The sequence below is a fragment of the Homarus americanus genome, unplaced genomic scaffold (genome assembly GCF_018991925.1).
Source record: "Homarus americanus isolate GMGI-L3 unplaced genomic scaffold, GMGI_Hamer_2.0 scaffold49667, whole genome shotgun sequence".
Lineage (NCBI taxonomy): Eukaryota > Metazoa > Arthropoda > Malacostraca > Decapoda > Nephropidae > Homarus > Homarus americanus.
In genome coordinates this window covers 5653251-5669514 of record NW_024738608.1, presented here as the reverse complement: position 1 = coordinate 5669514, position 16264 = coordinate 5653251, and the positions used below count along the sequence as shown (strand labels likewise).

The 16264-nt window shown below is 46.6% G+C and overlaps 2 protein-coding genes across 2 annotated transcripts; both read left to right on the top strand.

Moving 5' to 3' along the window:
• The first annotated feature begins 1380 nt into the window (after positions 1-1380).
• LOC121874151 (probable serine/threonine-protein kinase PknB) lies at positions 1381-1959 on the top strand. Its single transcript, XM_042378122.1, has one exon. The coding sequence runs from the start codon at positions 1381-1383 to the stop codon at positions 1957-1959; it is 579 nt and encodes a 192-aa protein (XP_042234056.1).
• Positions 1960-9866: 7907 nt separating this feature from the next.
• Positions 9867-10685, top strand: LOC121874150 (glutenin, low molecular weight subunit-like). Its single transcript, XM_042378121.1, has one exon. The coding sequence runs from the start codon at positions 9867-9869 to the stop codon at positions 10683-10685; it is 819 nt and encodes a 272-aa protein (XP_042234055.1).
• Positions 10686-16264: the final 5579 nt, after the last annotated feature.

Here is a 16264-nt window from a genome sequence, read left to right as displayed (position 1 = left end):
CTCCACCAGCAAAGATACTGGTTCTCGCCTCCAGCCCTTGACCTCCAACCAAGGAAGTTCTCGTCTGAGTGGGAGCGAGTTCCCGTCCTAAACGTACTAGTTAAGTCGGTGCTGAAGAACCGGCAAAGACAGCACCTCGAGCAGGTCGTGAAACACTTGCACGAGGCGAGACCAGTGAGCCCCTTCGTGTCCGCCGCCTTCTGTTTCCTGGTGGTGCTCCTGTATATTGCCCGCAAAACGGCAAGTCTATTTATTAGCCTTTGGTTTAGACTAAGACCACAGAAGCCCCAGGGCATTTCGGAAGAACAGCCCCAGGGCATTTCGGAAGAACAGCCCCAGGGCATTTCGGAAGAACAGCCCCAGGGCATTTCGGAAGAACAGCCCCAGGGCATTTCGGAAGAACAGCCCCAGGGCATTTCGAAGAACAGAACAGCCCCAGGGCATTTCGGAAGAACAGCCCCAGGGCATTTCGGAAGAACAGCCCCAGGGCATTTCGGAAGAACAGCCCCAGGGCATTTCGGAAGAACAGCCCCAGGGCATTTCGGAAGAACAGCCCCAGGGCAGTTCGGAAGAACAGCCCCAGGGCAGTTCGGAAGAACAGCCCCAGGGCAGTTCGGAAGAACAGTCCCAGGGCAGTTCGGAAGAACAGCCCCAGGGCAGTTCGGAAGAACAGCCCCAGGGCAGTTGGGAAGAACAGCCCCAGGGCAGTTGGGAAGAACAGCCCCAGGGCAGTTCGGAAGAACAGTCCCAGGGCAGTTCGGAAGAACAGCCCCAGGGCAGTTGGGAAGAACAGCCCCAGGGCAGTTGGGAAGAACAGCCCCAGGGCAGTTGGGAAGAACAGCCCCAGGGCATTTGGGAAGAACAGCCCCAGGGCAGTTGGGAAGAAAAGAACCCCAGGGCATTTCCCAGGGCAGTTGGGCATGGGAAGAACAGCCCCAGGGCAGTTGGGAAGAACAGCCCCAGGGCAGTTGGGAAGAACAGCCCCAGGGCATTTGGGAAGAACAGCCCCAGGGCAGTTGGGAAGAACAGCCCCAGAGCATTTGGGAAGAACAGTCCCAGGGCAGTTGGGAAGAACAGCCCCAGGGCATTTGGGAAGAACAGCCCCAGGGCAGTTGGGAAGAACAGCCCCAGGGCATTTGGGAAGAACAGTCCCAGGCCAGTTGGGAAGAACAGTCCCAGGGCAGTTGGGAAGAACAGTCCCAGGGCTCTGTGCCGTGGAATCCATACTTTCTGGCAAAGAAAATAAAAGCGGATCCTATCTCTACAACGTATAGGGTCATTGACGGTCTGTTCAAAAATCAGTGTCTGCTTTCAGCAAAAATATTTAAAACCCATCCCTTATCTCAAGTGCCCTTCAATGCAGAGTTAACAGCACTCATGATGCTGAAGACTCTTGAGGTGGTGCCCCATGTGGTGGCGCTCTGTAAGGCTCCCTACACAATCATCACGAGGTTCACCTCCGATAAAACCATACGGGAATGGCTTCTGTCAACGGATGGACATATCCATGACGTGAGTTTCATGAGAGCCATTCTCCAAATAGTCAATGCTGTGGACGCGATCCATAAACATGGAATTATCCACAATCTCCTCATTGACGAGAATATTATGATAAACCATGTTGGCAATAAAACGTTCGTAACTATAGATAACTTCTGTTTAGCTACAAAGTTAGACGAACAGGAGCCCCATCCATGTGGGGCACTGAATAAAATTCAAGATAAATTGTGGTGGGTAGCACCAGAAGTCTTTTATGGGGTTAACGCTTCAACAGCCTCCGATGTTTTCGCCATGTGCGATGTGATTAATACTATTTGCAAAAGAATATGGAAGAAAACTCTTCCACTCCAGCCCCTTCTTGAGCGAGGTAGATCTAAGAACCCCGCTAACAGACCAACCCTCGCTCAATTCAGGGAAAAGGTCATCGAGCTGCTTGAAAGAAGCCTCTACCCTGACTGATTTGCTTAACTTTCAACTTTGTTATTACTATTAATACTTTTATGAATACTATGCTTCCTCCATATAGTCTTTTGTATAATCTTTTTATTTTTACGGAGGGGGAATGAGAGGAGACAGTGGAGGCGAGAACAGGATCACCACTGATATATTGAGAGCTACACACACACTGACTCACTCTCTCTCTCTCTTTACGTGACCCTTATAAATGTTTATACATATTACACCCGCTATTTATGTCCTAATACAGCAATCAGCTACTATTAGAGACTTGTATTTAACCCACTACCTGCATGATGACCCGTACAGGTAAACCAAACTATTTTCTGACCTTCTATACAACGAACACCTGCCTAAAGCAACCAAAACAACTTATACATTACTTAACACCGCAGAGATAAAACCCAACATTATTGTCCTCCCTCTCATACAGCGACCACTTGTTTTTAGCGACCAGATCAAGTTACACACACTGACAAAGTATCTGTTGGCAGGCAGCTACAGGTAAAAACTGGTATTCCCGTCTCCTCCCAGAACGGCCACCTGTCTGTAGCGATCTCAACAACAAAAACTTGCCATACCGGTAAAGCCACGCGTCAAAGGTTATCTCGACCTTCCATAGAACCACCACCTGGAACCAGCTGTCTAGTGTTAGGTTAGGGTAAATATAACAGCGAAATTGATCACTTGGAGATTAGGCTTTAGACCATCACGTGGCACCACCGACATGATCTTTACTGCCCGCTAGATACAGGAAAGTGCAGAGAACAGTATGATGACTTGTACATGGCCTTCATTAACCTTACTAAGGCCTTCGACTTAGTCAACAGGGAAGCCCACCAAAATTCATTGACATTATGAGGCAACGCCACGATGGCTTGAACGGCTGTGCCCTGCACAATGGCACCCAGTCTGAGTTCTTCCCCATCCAAACGGGGGTAAAACAATGATGTGTACTGGCACCAACTCTCTTTTCCATTTCCTGGCTGCCTTCCTTACTCGTCCCAATGCCAATTTACCCGGAAGGGTGGACATCCAGTAACTGATGAAGGGACTTTTCAACATACGACGACTCCAGGCATGGGAACGAGTTCTCGTCCTTAACGTACTCGTTAAGTCGGTGCTTAAGAACCCGCAAAGACAACACCTCCAACAGGTCGTGAAACAGTTGCACGAGACGAAGGGGTTGAGACCAGTGTGGCCCTTCGTGTCCGCCGGCTTCTGCTGCCTGGCGGTGTTTCTGTATATCATCTGTAAAAAGATGAAATGTTCAGAGGGAAGTTGGTTTGGCATCATTCTGTTCCTTAGAGGATGGGTACTGCCAAGCCGGTTTATCCTCTGTACTAGACTAAGTCCAAAGAAGAGATGAGATATTTGCCAGAGTATTAAAGGAATGTAAGGAAGAGCTTAGTATGCCCTTAGCAAAGTTGTTTAACATGTCATTAAAAACAGGTGGAGTACCAGAATCCTGGTGGATAGCGAATGTAATACCGATTTTCAAGAAGGGGGATAGATCACTATCCTCTAACTACCGCCCAATCAGTCTAACATCAATAGTAGGCAAATTACTGGAAGCAATCATTTCAAACTCTATTCGAAATCACCTGGAGAAGCACCGATTGATCAATAATTCCCAGCCAAGAGTGAGGAAAGTCGGCGTAGTTAGGTAGCACACACACACACACACACACACACACACACACATAGATAGATAGATAGATAAAGTTAAGATTAATAAGTGAAGTTAAGAGAGTACACTACCAGAGCATGTGGGCAGCTGAAGTGTGATGGGAGGGTTGAGGTCGACCCGCCTGGGACCACAACACCGAGAGCAGAGATCATCTTGCTCCTTCAACTTACTTAACCCCTGAAACATAAGGAAACTATCAAGAATATTACTCTACTGATTCTTAAGCTTGAATCTTGATTTTGAGGATTCTTTTTAAGCTTTTTTGAATCGTGAACCTTTGTGATTCTTTGTGATTGGTTTAAATCTTGTGAGTCCTTTAATTCTTTAGTGATTCGTTGAGGTTGAAGCTTGAATCACTGAATCATTACAACAACAATCATCACCAAAACAACCACGATCACCACAACATCATCACTACAACAACAACCATCATCACCACAACCACAACCACCATCACCACAACCATCATCACCACTACAACCATCATCATCATCACCACAACAACCATCATCACCACAACCATCATCACCACTACAACCATCATCATCATCACCACCACAACCATCACCACATCAACAACAACCATCATCACCATTACAACCATTACCATAACAACCATCACCACCACTACAACCATCATCATCATCACCAGAACAACCATCAAGACAACCATCACCACCACAACCATTACCACCACAACCATTATCACCAGTGCAACCATCATCATCATCACCACCACAACCATCACCACATCAACAACAACCATCATCACCATTACAACCATCACCATAACAACCATCAACACCACTACAACCATCATCATCATCACCACAACAACCATCATCACCACAACCATCATCACCACTACAACCATCATCATCACCACCACAACCATCACCACATCAACAACAACCATCATCACCATTACAACCATCACCATAACAACCATCAACACCACTACAACCATCATCATCATCACCACAACAACCATCATCAAGACAATCATCACCACCACAACCATCACCACCATAACCATTACCACCACAACCATTCATCACCATCACCACAATAGGCACTACAAGTCAAAATATAATCATTAACATCCCTAAAGTACACAACACGACACCACACGAATTGTAACGATATTCAAGAAATACAAATATTAATATATTTTTTAATTCTACATGAAAACAATTATGTCGAATCGAAAAGTTTATATAATCTGTGCCCTAATAGCGGTGTCGTTATGCCTGTACGACATCCACAACCACACGTCCTTCGTCGAGTGGGACAATAAGATATTGTCCGAGATGGCGATGAGGCTCCACCAGCAAAGATACTGGTTCTCGCCTCCAGCCCTTGACCTCCAACCAAGGAAGTTCTCGTCTGAGTGGGAGCGAGTTCCCGTCCTAAACGTACTAGTTAAGTCGGTGCTGAAGAACCGGCAAAGACAGCACCTCGAGCAGGTCGTGAAACACTTGCACGAGGCGAGACCAGTGAGCCCCTTCGTGTCCGCCGCCTTCTGTTTCCTGGTGGTGCTCCTGTATATTGCCCGCAAAACGGCAAGTCTATTTATTAGCCTTTGGTTTAGACTAAGACCACAGAAGCCCCAGGGCATTTCGGAAGAACAGCCCCAGGGCATTTCGGAAGAACAGCCCCAGGGCATTTCGGAAGAACAGCCCCAGGGCATTTCGGAAGAACAGCCCCAGGGCATTTCGGAAGAACAGCCCCAGGGCATTTCGGAAGAACAGCCCCAGGGCATTTCGGAAGAACAGCCCCAGGGCAGTTCGGAAGAACAGCCCCAGGGCAGTTCGGAAGAACAGCCCCAGGGCAGTTCGGAAGAACAGTCCCAGGGCAGTTCGGAAGAACAGCCCCAGGGCAGTTCGGAAGAACAGCCCCAGGGCAGTTGGGAAGAACAGCCCCAGGGCAGTTGGGAAGAACAGCCCCAGGGCAGTTCGGAAGAACAGTCCCAGGGCAGTTCGGAAGAACAGCCCCAGGGCAGTTGGGAAGAACAGCCCCAGGGCAGTTGGGAAGAACAGCCCCAGGGCAGTTGGGAAGAACAGCCCCAGGGCATTTGGGAAGAACAGCCCCAGGGCAGTTGGGAAGAACAGTCCCAGGGCAGTTGGGAAGAACAGCCCCCCAGGGCATTTGGGAAGAACAGCCCCAGGGCATTTGGGAAGAACAGCCCCAGGGCAGTTGGGAAGGACAGAACAGCCCAGGGCAGTTGGGAAGAACAGCCCCAGGGCATTTGGGAAGAACAGCCCCAGGGCAGTTGGGAAGAACAGCCCCAGCCCCAGGGCATTTGGGAAGAACAGCCCCAGGGCAGTTGGGAAGAACAGCCCCAGGGCATTTGGGAAGAACAGCCCCAGGGCAGTTGGGAAGAACAGCCCCAGGGCATTTGGGAAGAACAGTCCCAGGCCAGTTGGGAAGAACAGTCCCAGGGCAGTTGGGAAGAACAGTCCCAGGGCTCTGTGCCGTGGAATCCATACTTTCTGGCAAAGAAAATAAAAGCGGATCCTATCTCTACAACGTATAGGGTCATTGACGGTCTGTTCAAAAATCAGTGTCTGCTTTCAGCAAAAATATTTAAAACCCATCCCTTATCTCAAGTGCCCTTCAATGCAGAGTTAACAGCACTCATGATGCTGAAGACTCTTGAGGTGGTGCCCCATGTGGTGGCGCTCTGTAAGGCTCCCTACACAATCATCACGAGGTTCACCTCCGATAAAACCATACGGGAATGGCTTCTGTCAACGGATGGACATATCCATGACGTGAGTTTCATGAGAGCCATTCTCCAAATAGTCAATGCTGTGGACGCGATCCATAAACATGGAATTATCCACAATCTCCTCATTGACGAGAATATTATGATAAACCATGTTGGCAATAAAACGTTCGTAACTATAGATAACTTCTGTTTAGCTACAAAGTTAGACGAACAGGAGCCCCATCCATGTGGGGCACTGAATAAAATTCAAGATAAATTGTGGTGGGTAGCACCAGAAGTCTTTTATGGGGTTAACGCTTCAACAGCCTCCGATGTTTTCGCCATGTGCGATGTGATTAATACTATTTGCAAAAGAATATGGAAGAAAACTCTTCCACTCCAGCCCCTTCTTGAGCGAGGTAGATCTAAGAACCCCGCTAACAGACCAACCCTCGCTCAATTCAGGGAAAAGGTCATCGAGCTGCTTGAAAGAAGCCTCTACCCTGACTGATTTGCTTAACTTTCAACTTTGTTATTACTATTAATACTTTTATGAATACTATGCTTCCTCCATATAGTCTTTTGTATAATCTTTTTATTTTTACGGAGGGGGAATGAGAGGAGACAGTGGAGGCGAGAACAGGATCACCACTGATATATTGAGAGCTACACACACACTGACTCACTCTCTCTCTCTCTTTACGTGACCCTTATAAATGTTTATACATATTACACCCGCTATTTATGTCCTAATACAGCAATCAGCTACTATTAGAGACTTGTATTTAACCCACTACCTGCATGATGACCCGTACAGGTAAACCAAACTATTTTCTGACCTTCTATACAACGAACACCTGCCTAAAGCAACCAAAACAACTTATACATTACTTAACACCGCAGAGATAAAACCCAACATTATTGTCCTCCCTCTCATACAGCGACCACTTGTTTTTAGCGACCAGATCAAGTTACACACACTGACAAAGTATCTGTTGGCAGGCAGCTACAGGTAAAAACTGGTATTCCCGTCTCCTCCCAGAACGGCCACCTGTCTGTAGCGATCTCAACAACAAAAACTTGCCATACCGGTAAAGCCACGCGTCAAAGGTTATCTCGACCTTCCATAGAACCACCACCTGGAACCAGCTGTCTAGTGTTAGGTTAGGGTAAATATAACAGCGAAATTGATCACTTGGAGATTAGGCTTTAGACCATCACGTGGCACCACCGACATGATCTTTACTGCCCGCTAGATACAGGAAAGTGCAGAGAACAGTATGATGACTTGTACATGGCCTTCATTAACCTTACTAAGGCCTTCGACTTAGTCAACAGGGAAGCCCACCAAAATTCATTGACATTATGAGGCAACGCCACGATGGCTTGAACGGCTGTGCCCTGCACAATGGCACCCAGTCTGAGTTCTTCCCCATCCAAACGGGGGTAAAACAATGATGTGTACTGGCACCAACTCTCTTTTCCATTTCCTGGCTGCCTTCCTTACTCGTCCCAATGCCAATTTACCCGGAAGGGTGGACATCCAGTAACTGATGAAGGGACTTTTCAACATACGACGACTCCAGGCATGGGAACGAGTTCTCGTCCTTAACGTACTCGTTAAGTCGGTGCTTAAGAACCCGCAAAGACAACACCTCCAACAGGTCGTGAAACAGTTGCACGAGACGAAGGGGTTGAGACCAGTGTGGCCCTTCGTGTCCGCCGGCTTCTGCTGCCTGGCGGTGTTTCTGTATATCATCTGTAAAAAGATGAAATGTTCAGAGGGAAGTTGGTTTGGCATCATTCTGTTCCTTAGAGGATGGGTACTGCCAAGCCGGTTTATCCTCTGTACTAGACTAAGTCCAAAGAAGAGATGAGATATTTGCCAGAGTATTAAAGGAATGTAAGGAAGAGCTTAGTATGCCCTTAGCAAAGTTGTTTAACATGTCATTAAAAACAGGTGGAGTACCAGAATCCTGGTGGATAGCGAATGTAATACCGATTTTCAAGAAGGGGGATAGATCACTATCCTCTAACTACCGCCCAATCAGTCTAACATCAATAGTAGGCAAATTACTGGAAGCAATCATTTCAAACTCTATTCGAAATCACCTGGAGAAGCACCGATTGATCAATAATTCCCAGCCAAGAGTGAGGAAAGTCGGCGTAGTTAGGTAGCACACACACACACACACACACACACACACACACACATAGATAGATAGATAGATAAAGTTAAGATTAATAAGTGAAGTTAAGAGAGTACACTACCAGAGCATGTGGGCAGCTGAAGTGTGATGGGAGGGTTGAGGTCGACCCGCCTGGGACCACAACACCGAGAGCAGAGATCATCTTGCTCCTTCAACTTACTTAACCCCTGAAACATAAGGAAACTATCAAGAATATTACTCTACTGATTCTTAAGCTTGAATCTTGATTTTGAGGATTCTTTTTAAGCTTTTTTGAATCGTGAACCTTTGTGATTCTTTGTGATTGGTTTAAATCTTGTGAGTCCTTTAATTCTTTAGTGATTCGTTGAGGTTGAAGCTTGAATCACTGAATCATTACAACAACAATCATCACCAAAACAACCACGATCACCACAACATCATCACTACAACAACAACCATCATCACCACAACCACAACCACCATCACCACAACCATCATCACCACTACAACCATCATCATCATCACCACAACAACCATCATCACCACAACCATCATCACCACTACAACCATCATCATCATCACCACCACAACCATCACCACATCAACAACAACCATCATCACCATTACAACCATTACCATAACAACCATCACCACCACTACAACCATCATCATCATCACCAGAACAACCATCAAGACAACCATCACCACCACAACCATTACCACCACAACCATTATCACCAGTGCAACCATCATCATCATCACCACCACAACCATCACCACATCAACAACAACCATCATCACCATTACAACCATCACCATAACAACCATCAACACCACTACAACCATCATCATCATCACCACAACAACCATCATCACCACAACCATCATCACCACTACAACCATCATCATCACCACCACAACCATCACCACATCAACAACAACCATCATCACCATTACAACCATCACCATAACAACCATCAACACCACTACAACCATCATCATCATCACCACAACAACCATCATCAAGACAATCATCACCACCACAACCATCACCACCATAACCATTACCACCACAACCATTCATCACCATCACCACAATAGGCACTACAAGTCAAAATATAATCATTAACATCCCTAAAGTACACAACACGACACCACACGAATTGTAACGATATTCAAGAAATACAAATATTAATATATTTTTTAATTCTACATGAAAACAATTATGTCGAATCGAAAAGTTTATATAATCTGTGCCCTAATAGCGGTGTCGTTATGCCTGTACGACATCCACAACCACACGTCCTTCGTCGAGTGGGACAATAAGATATTGTCCGAGATGGCGATGAGGCTCCACCAGCAAAGATACTGGTTCTCGCCTCCAGCCCTTGACCTCCAACCAAGGAAGTTCTCGTCTGAGTGGGAGCGAGTTCCCGTCCTAAACGTACTAGTTAAGTCGGTGCTGAAGAACCGGCAAAGACAGCACCTCGAGCAGGTCGTGAAACACTTGCACGAGGCGAGACCAGTGAGCCCCTTCGTGTCCGCCGCCTTCTGTTTCCTGGTGGTGCTCCTGTATATTGCCCGCAAAACGGCAAGTCTATTTATTAGCCTTTGGTTTAGACTAAGACCACAGAAGCCCCAGGGCATTTCGGAAGAACAGCCCCAGGGCATTTCGGAAGAACAGCCCCAGGGCATTTCGGAAGAACAGCCCCAGGGCATTTCGGAAGAACAGCCCCAGGGCATTTCGGAAGAACAGCCCCAGGGCATTTCGGAAGAACAGCCCCAGGGCATTTCGGAAGAACAGCCCCAGGGCAGTTCGGAAGAACAGCCCCAGGGCAGTTCGGAAGAACAGCCCCAGGGCAGTTCGGAAGAACAGCCCCAGGGCAGTTCGGAAGAACAGTCCCAGGGCAGTTCGGAAGAACAGCCCCAGGGCAGTTCGGAAGAACAGCCCCAGGGCAGTTGGGAAGAACAGCCCCAGGGCAGTTGGGAAGAACAGCCCCAGGGCAGTTCGGAAGAACAGTCCCAGGGCAGTTCGGAAGAACAGCCCCAGGGCAGTTGGGAAGAACAGCCCCAGGGCAGTTGGGAAGAACAGCCCCAGGGCAGTTGGGAAGAACAGCCCCAGGGCATTTGGGAAGAACAGCCCCAGGGCAGTTTTTAGCCAGGGAAGAAGGCAGGGCATTTGGGCCCCAGGGCATTTGGGAAGAACAGCCCCAGGGCAGTTGGGAAGAACAGCCCCAGGGCAGTTGGGAAGAACAGCCCCAGGGCATTTGGGAAGAACAGCCCCAGGGCAGTTGGGAAGAACAGCCCCAGAGCATTTGGGAAGAACAGTCCCAGGGCAGTTGGGAAGAACAGCCCCAGGGCATTTGGGAAGAACAGCCCCAGGGCAGTTGGGAAGAACAGCCCCAGGGCATTTGGGAAGAACAGTCCCAGGCCAGTTGGGAAGAACAGTCCCAGGGCAGTTGGGAAGAACAGTCCCAGGGCTCTGTGCCGTGGAATCCATACTTTCTGGCAAAGAAAATAAAAGCGGATCCTATCTCTACAACGTATAGGGTCATTGACGGTCTGTTCAAAAATCAGTGTCTGCTTTCAGCAAAAATATTTAAAACCCATCCCTTATCTCAAGTGCCCTTCAATGCAGAGTTAACAGCACTCATGATGCTGAAGACTCTTGAGGTGGTGCCCCATGTGGTGGCGCTCTGTAAGGCTCCCTACACAATCATCACGAGGTTCACCTCCGATAAAACCATACGGGAATGGCTTCTGTCAACGGATGGACATATCCATGACGTGAGTTTCATGAGAGCCATTCTCCAAATAGTCAATGCTGTGGACGCGATCCATAAACATGGAATTATCCACAATCTCCTCATTGACGAGAATATTATGATAAACCATGTTGGCAATAAAACGTTCGTAACTATAGATAACTTCTGTTTAGCTACAAAGTTAGACGAACAGGAGCCCCATCCATGTGGGGCACTGAATAAAATTCAAGATAAATTGTGGTGGGTAGCACCAGAAGTCTTTTATGGGGTTAACGCTTCAACAGCCTCCGATGTTTTCGCCATGTGCGATGTGATTAATACTATTTGCAAAAGAATATGGAAGAAAACTCTTCCACTCCAGCCCCTTCTTGAGCGAGGTAGATCTAAGAACCCCGCTAACAGACCAACCCTCGCTCAATTCAGGGAAAAGGTCATCGAGCTGCTTGAAAGAAGCCTCTACCCTGACTGATTTGCTTAACTTTCAACTTTGTTATTACTATTAATACTTTTATGAATACTATGCTTCCTCCATATAGTCTTTTGTATAATCTTTTTATTTTTACGGAGGGGGAATGAGAGGAGACAGTGGAGGCGAGAACAGGATCACCACTGATATATTGAGAGCTACACACACACTGACTCACTCTCTCTCTCTCTTTACGTGACCCTTATAAATGTTTATACATATTACACCCGCTATTTATGTCCTAATACAGCAATCAGCTACTATTAGAGACTTGTATTTAACCCACTACCTGCATGATGACCCGTACAGGTAAACCAAACTATTTTCTGACCTTCTATACAACGAACACCTGCCTAAAGCAACCAAAACAACTTATACATTACTTAACACCGCAGAGATAAAACCCAACATTATTGTCCTCCCTCTCATACAGCGACCACTTGTTTTTAGCGACCAGATCAAGTTACACACACTGACAAAGTATCTGTTGGCAGGCAGCTACAGGTAAAAACTGGTATTCCCGTCTCCTCCCAGAACGGCCACCTGTCTGTAGCGATCTCAACAACAAAAACTTGCCATACCGGTAAAGCCACGCGTCAAAGGTTATCTCGACCTTCCATAGAACCACCACCTGGAACCAGCTGTCTAGTGTTAGGTTAGGGTAAATATAACAGCGAAATTGATCACTTGGAGATTAGGCTTTAGACCATCACGTGGCACCACCGACATGATCTTTACTGCCCGCTAGATACAGGAAAGTGCAGAGAACAGTATGATGACTTGTACATGGCCTTCATTAACCTTACTAAGGCCTTCGACTTAGTCAACAGGGAAGCCCACCAAAATTCATTGACATTATGAGGCAACGCCACGATGGCTTGAACGGCTGTGCCCTGCACAATGGCACCCAGTCTGAGTTCTTCCCCATCCAAACGGGGGTAAAACAATGATGTGTACTGGCACCAACTCTCTTTTCCATTTCCTGGCTGCCTTCCTTACTCGTCCCAATGCCAATTTACCCGGAAGGGTGGACATCCAGTAACTGATGAAGGGACTTTTCAACATACGACGACTCCAGGCATGGGAACGAGTTCTCGTCCTTAACGTACTCGTTAAGTCGGTGCTTAAGAACCCGCAAAGACAACACCTCCAACAGGTCGTGAAACAGTTGCACGAGACGAAGGGGTTGAGACCAGTGTGGCCCTTCGTGTCCGCCGGCTTCTGCTGCCTGGCGGTGTTTCTGTATATCATCTGTAAAAAGATGAAATGTTCAGAGGGAAGTTGGTTTGGCATCATTCTGTTCCTTAGAGGATGGGTACTGCCAAGCCGGTTTATCCTCTGTACTAGACTAAGTCCAAAGAAGAGATGAGATATTTGCCAGAGTATTAAAGGAATGTAAGGAAGAGCTTAGTATGCCCTTAGCAAAGTTGTTTAACATGTCATTAAAAACAGGTGGAGTACCAGAATCCTGGTGGATAGCGAATGTAATACCGATTTTCAAGAAGGGGGATAGATCACTATCCTCTAACTACCGCCCAATCAGTCTAACATCAATAGTAGGCAAATTACTGGAAGCAATCATTTCAAACTCTATTCGAAATCACCTGGAGAAGCACCGATTGATCAATGATTCCCAGCATGGCTTCACAAGCGGACGTTCTTGCCTAACTAATCTATTAACATTCTTTTCATCAGTTTTCGAATCGGTGGACGAGGGGCACAATTATGATGTTGTATATCTCGACTTTAGCAAAGCCTTCGACAGAGTCCCCCACGAAAGACTAATTAGAAAGGTAGAAGCTCATGGCATCAAAGGTGACATCCTTGAATGGATTAGGGCGTGGTTACAGGACAGGAAACATCGAGTGAGCAATAACGGCACTAAGTCCCATTGGAGCAACGTCACAAGTGGAGTTCCCCAAGGCTCAGTACTTGGACCATTATTATTTATTATATACATAAACGACATAGATATCGGCATTGACAGCAACATAAGTAAATTTGCTGATGACACTAAAATAGGACGTGTTATCAAATCTGACGAGGACTCGGCAAAACTACAGGAAGATCTAAAAAAAATTTTCGAATGGTCTGAAAAATGGCAGATGAAATTCAACGTCGACAAATGTAAAGTACTCAGTATAGGAGATGTAAACAGGGAAACCACATACCAGATGAACAACGATGCCATAGAGAAATCCGACTGCGAGAGAGATTTAGGAGTAATGATAAGTAGGAACCTTAAGCCAAGTAAACAATGTGTTTTTGCTCGTAACAAGGCTAATAAAGTACTTGGGTTCATACAAAGGAGTGTTAGTTACAAGATTAGCGAGGTCATCCTAAAACTGTATCTTGCTCTTGTGAGACCACACGTGGATTACGCAGTTCAGTTCTGGTCACCGTATTACAGAATGGATATAGAATCCTTGGAAAGAATTCAGAGGAGAATGACAAGACTAATCCCGGGCTTTAGGAACCTTGAGTATAGAGACAGGTTAAAGCATCTTAATTTGCACTCCCTTGAGAGACGTAGAGCGAGGGGCGACCTGATAGAGGTGTATAAGTGGAAGGCAGGGCTAAACAAAGGGGACATTACAAAGGTACTCAAACTATCCAACCAGGAGCGAACTCGTAACAATGGTTTTAAATTAGACAAATTTAGATTTAGGCGTGAAATAGGTAAACACTGGTTTGGAAACAGAGTAGTGGATGAATGGAACAAGTTACCAAATATCATCATTAACTCGAATACGCTGAATAGCTTCAAACATAGGTTGGATGCTCATATGAGCAATAGGGGTTGGGTGTAAACGGGACTGCCCAGTATGAGCCAATAGGCCCGCTGCAGTTTCCTCCATTCTTATGTTCTTAATATAGTATAAAATGCAAGATGGCGCCTGACCTGACGTAGACAGCTAGTTCGGGTTTCCTCCACTAAGCGTTGGGCAAGTTCAGATCGGTTAATTCTCTCTGAAAGTTTATAATTTAACACTAAAATTCAATTATAGGAATAAAGATTATGAGTATTTTGACCTATTAGATATATACCGAATGTTAATACCACGTAGAAACCTTTTGGTATCCAGATAACGGTTATTGTTCGTTTTATTTTGGTATCGTGTTTATAACGGTTCATATTATTTCATTCTGGTCAATACACTGTTATTACTGGTCCGTGTCATTCAATTCCCGGTTCACAACAAGCTTTTACCGGTCCATACAACCTAAATTACCAGTTCATATCATCATATATATCACAAATCTAGGTACTGGTTCACACTATCTAGGTACTGGTCCACACTATCTAGGTACTGGTCCACACTATGTAGGTACTGGTTCACACTATCTAGGTACCGGTCCACACTATCTAGGAACCGGTTCACTCTATCTAGGTACTGGTCCACACTCCACACTATCTAGACACTGGTCCACACTATCCAAGCATTGGTCCACAGTATCCAGGAACCGGTCCACACCATGTACTGGGTATCATATCCGTACCATCCAGACACCGGCTCATCCCATGATGGTACTGGTCAGCTGCTGGACCATACTATCCAGATGGTGGTCAGATACCGGTCCATAAGGTCCAAGAGGTTGTAGTGAACCCGATACCGGTCCACCTGAGTACGTTAGCCCCATGTAATCTGACCCCTCCACATAAGTTGGGGGCTGGGAGGTGGTGGTGGAGGGGCTGGCTTAGGAGGGGTGTGGTGGCAGAGAAAGGTAATGGTGGGAAGAGTGTGGTGGTGGGTGGTGGTAGGGAAAGTGTGGTGGTGGTGGTAGAGAGGGGATGGTGGTAGGGAATAGGTGGTGCAGGAAGGGGTTAGTGGTAGGGGATGGTGGTCTGGAGGAGGTGGTGGTGGTAGGGATGGGGTGGTGGTAAGGAATGGGCGTGATTGTGGTGATAGGGGGGATAGTGGTAAGGAGGGGGTGGTGATGGTAGGCGAGAGAGGAGTAGGGGAAGTAATAGAAAAGTGGCGGGGGAGCCTGAGTTGTGGGAGGGGAAAAGGATAGAGGTGGGGTGGGGAGGGGGAAGGGGCAAACGGGAGGGGAGAAGGTAGAGGAGAGGGAAATGCACTCAACATTTTGACTTAAGTTAAAACAAAACATAAACATCCAAAAAAAAAAAAATTACAGACTATTTTTTTTTTCAAGTCAGAGTTTGAAGCAACAGGAACAGGTTTTAGAGGAACCTTGTAGCGTATTTTACCATATCAGTAAAGATACAAAACGGAGGTACACAACAATTCCCAGGTGGTTACAGTAGCATAAAGATGGCGCCTTGTATTACTCATAATTTGGGGAGGAGTACCATGGAGGCGTCTTTCAGCCATCGACACAGCAAACAAGTTGTGGTGTTGTAACGGATGAGAGGCGGACTATACAGTAGAATATAAGAGGAAGGTTAACACACGAGGTGGATGGTACAGTGGCGGACACGAGGAGAGAGGCGTAACATGTAACAAGATGCCGGAGGTTTAGTACGTGACGCTACAGCCCTCC

Bases quoted from the DNA above. Each gene is read 5' to 3' on its own strand.
- LOC121874151 (XM_042378122.1), top strand. From the start codon at position 1,381: ATGCTGAAGACTCTTGAGGTGGTGCCCCATGTGGTGGCGCTCTGTAAG.
- LOC121874150 (XM_042378121.1), top strand. From the start codon at position 9,867: ATGGCGATGAGGCTCCACCAGCAAAGATACTGGTTCTCGCCTCCAGCC.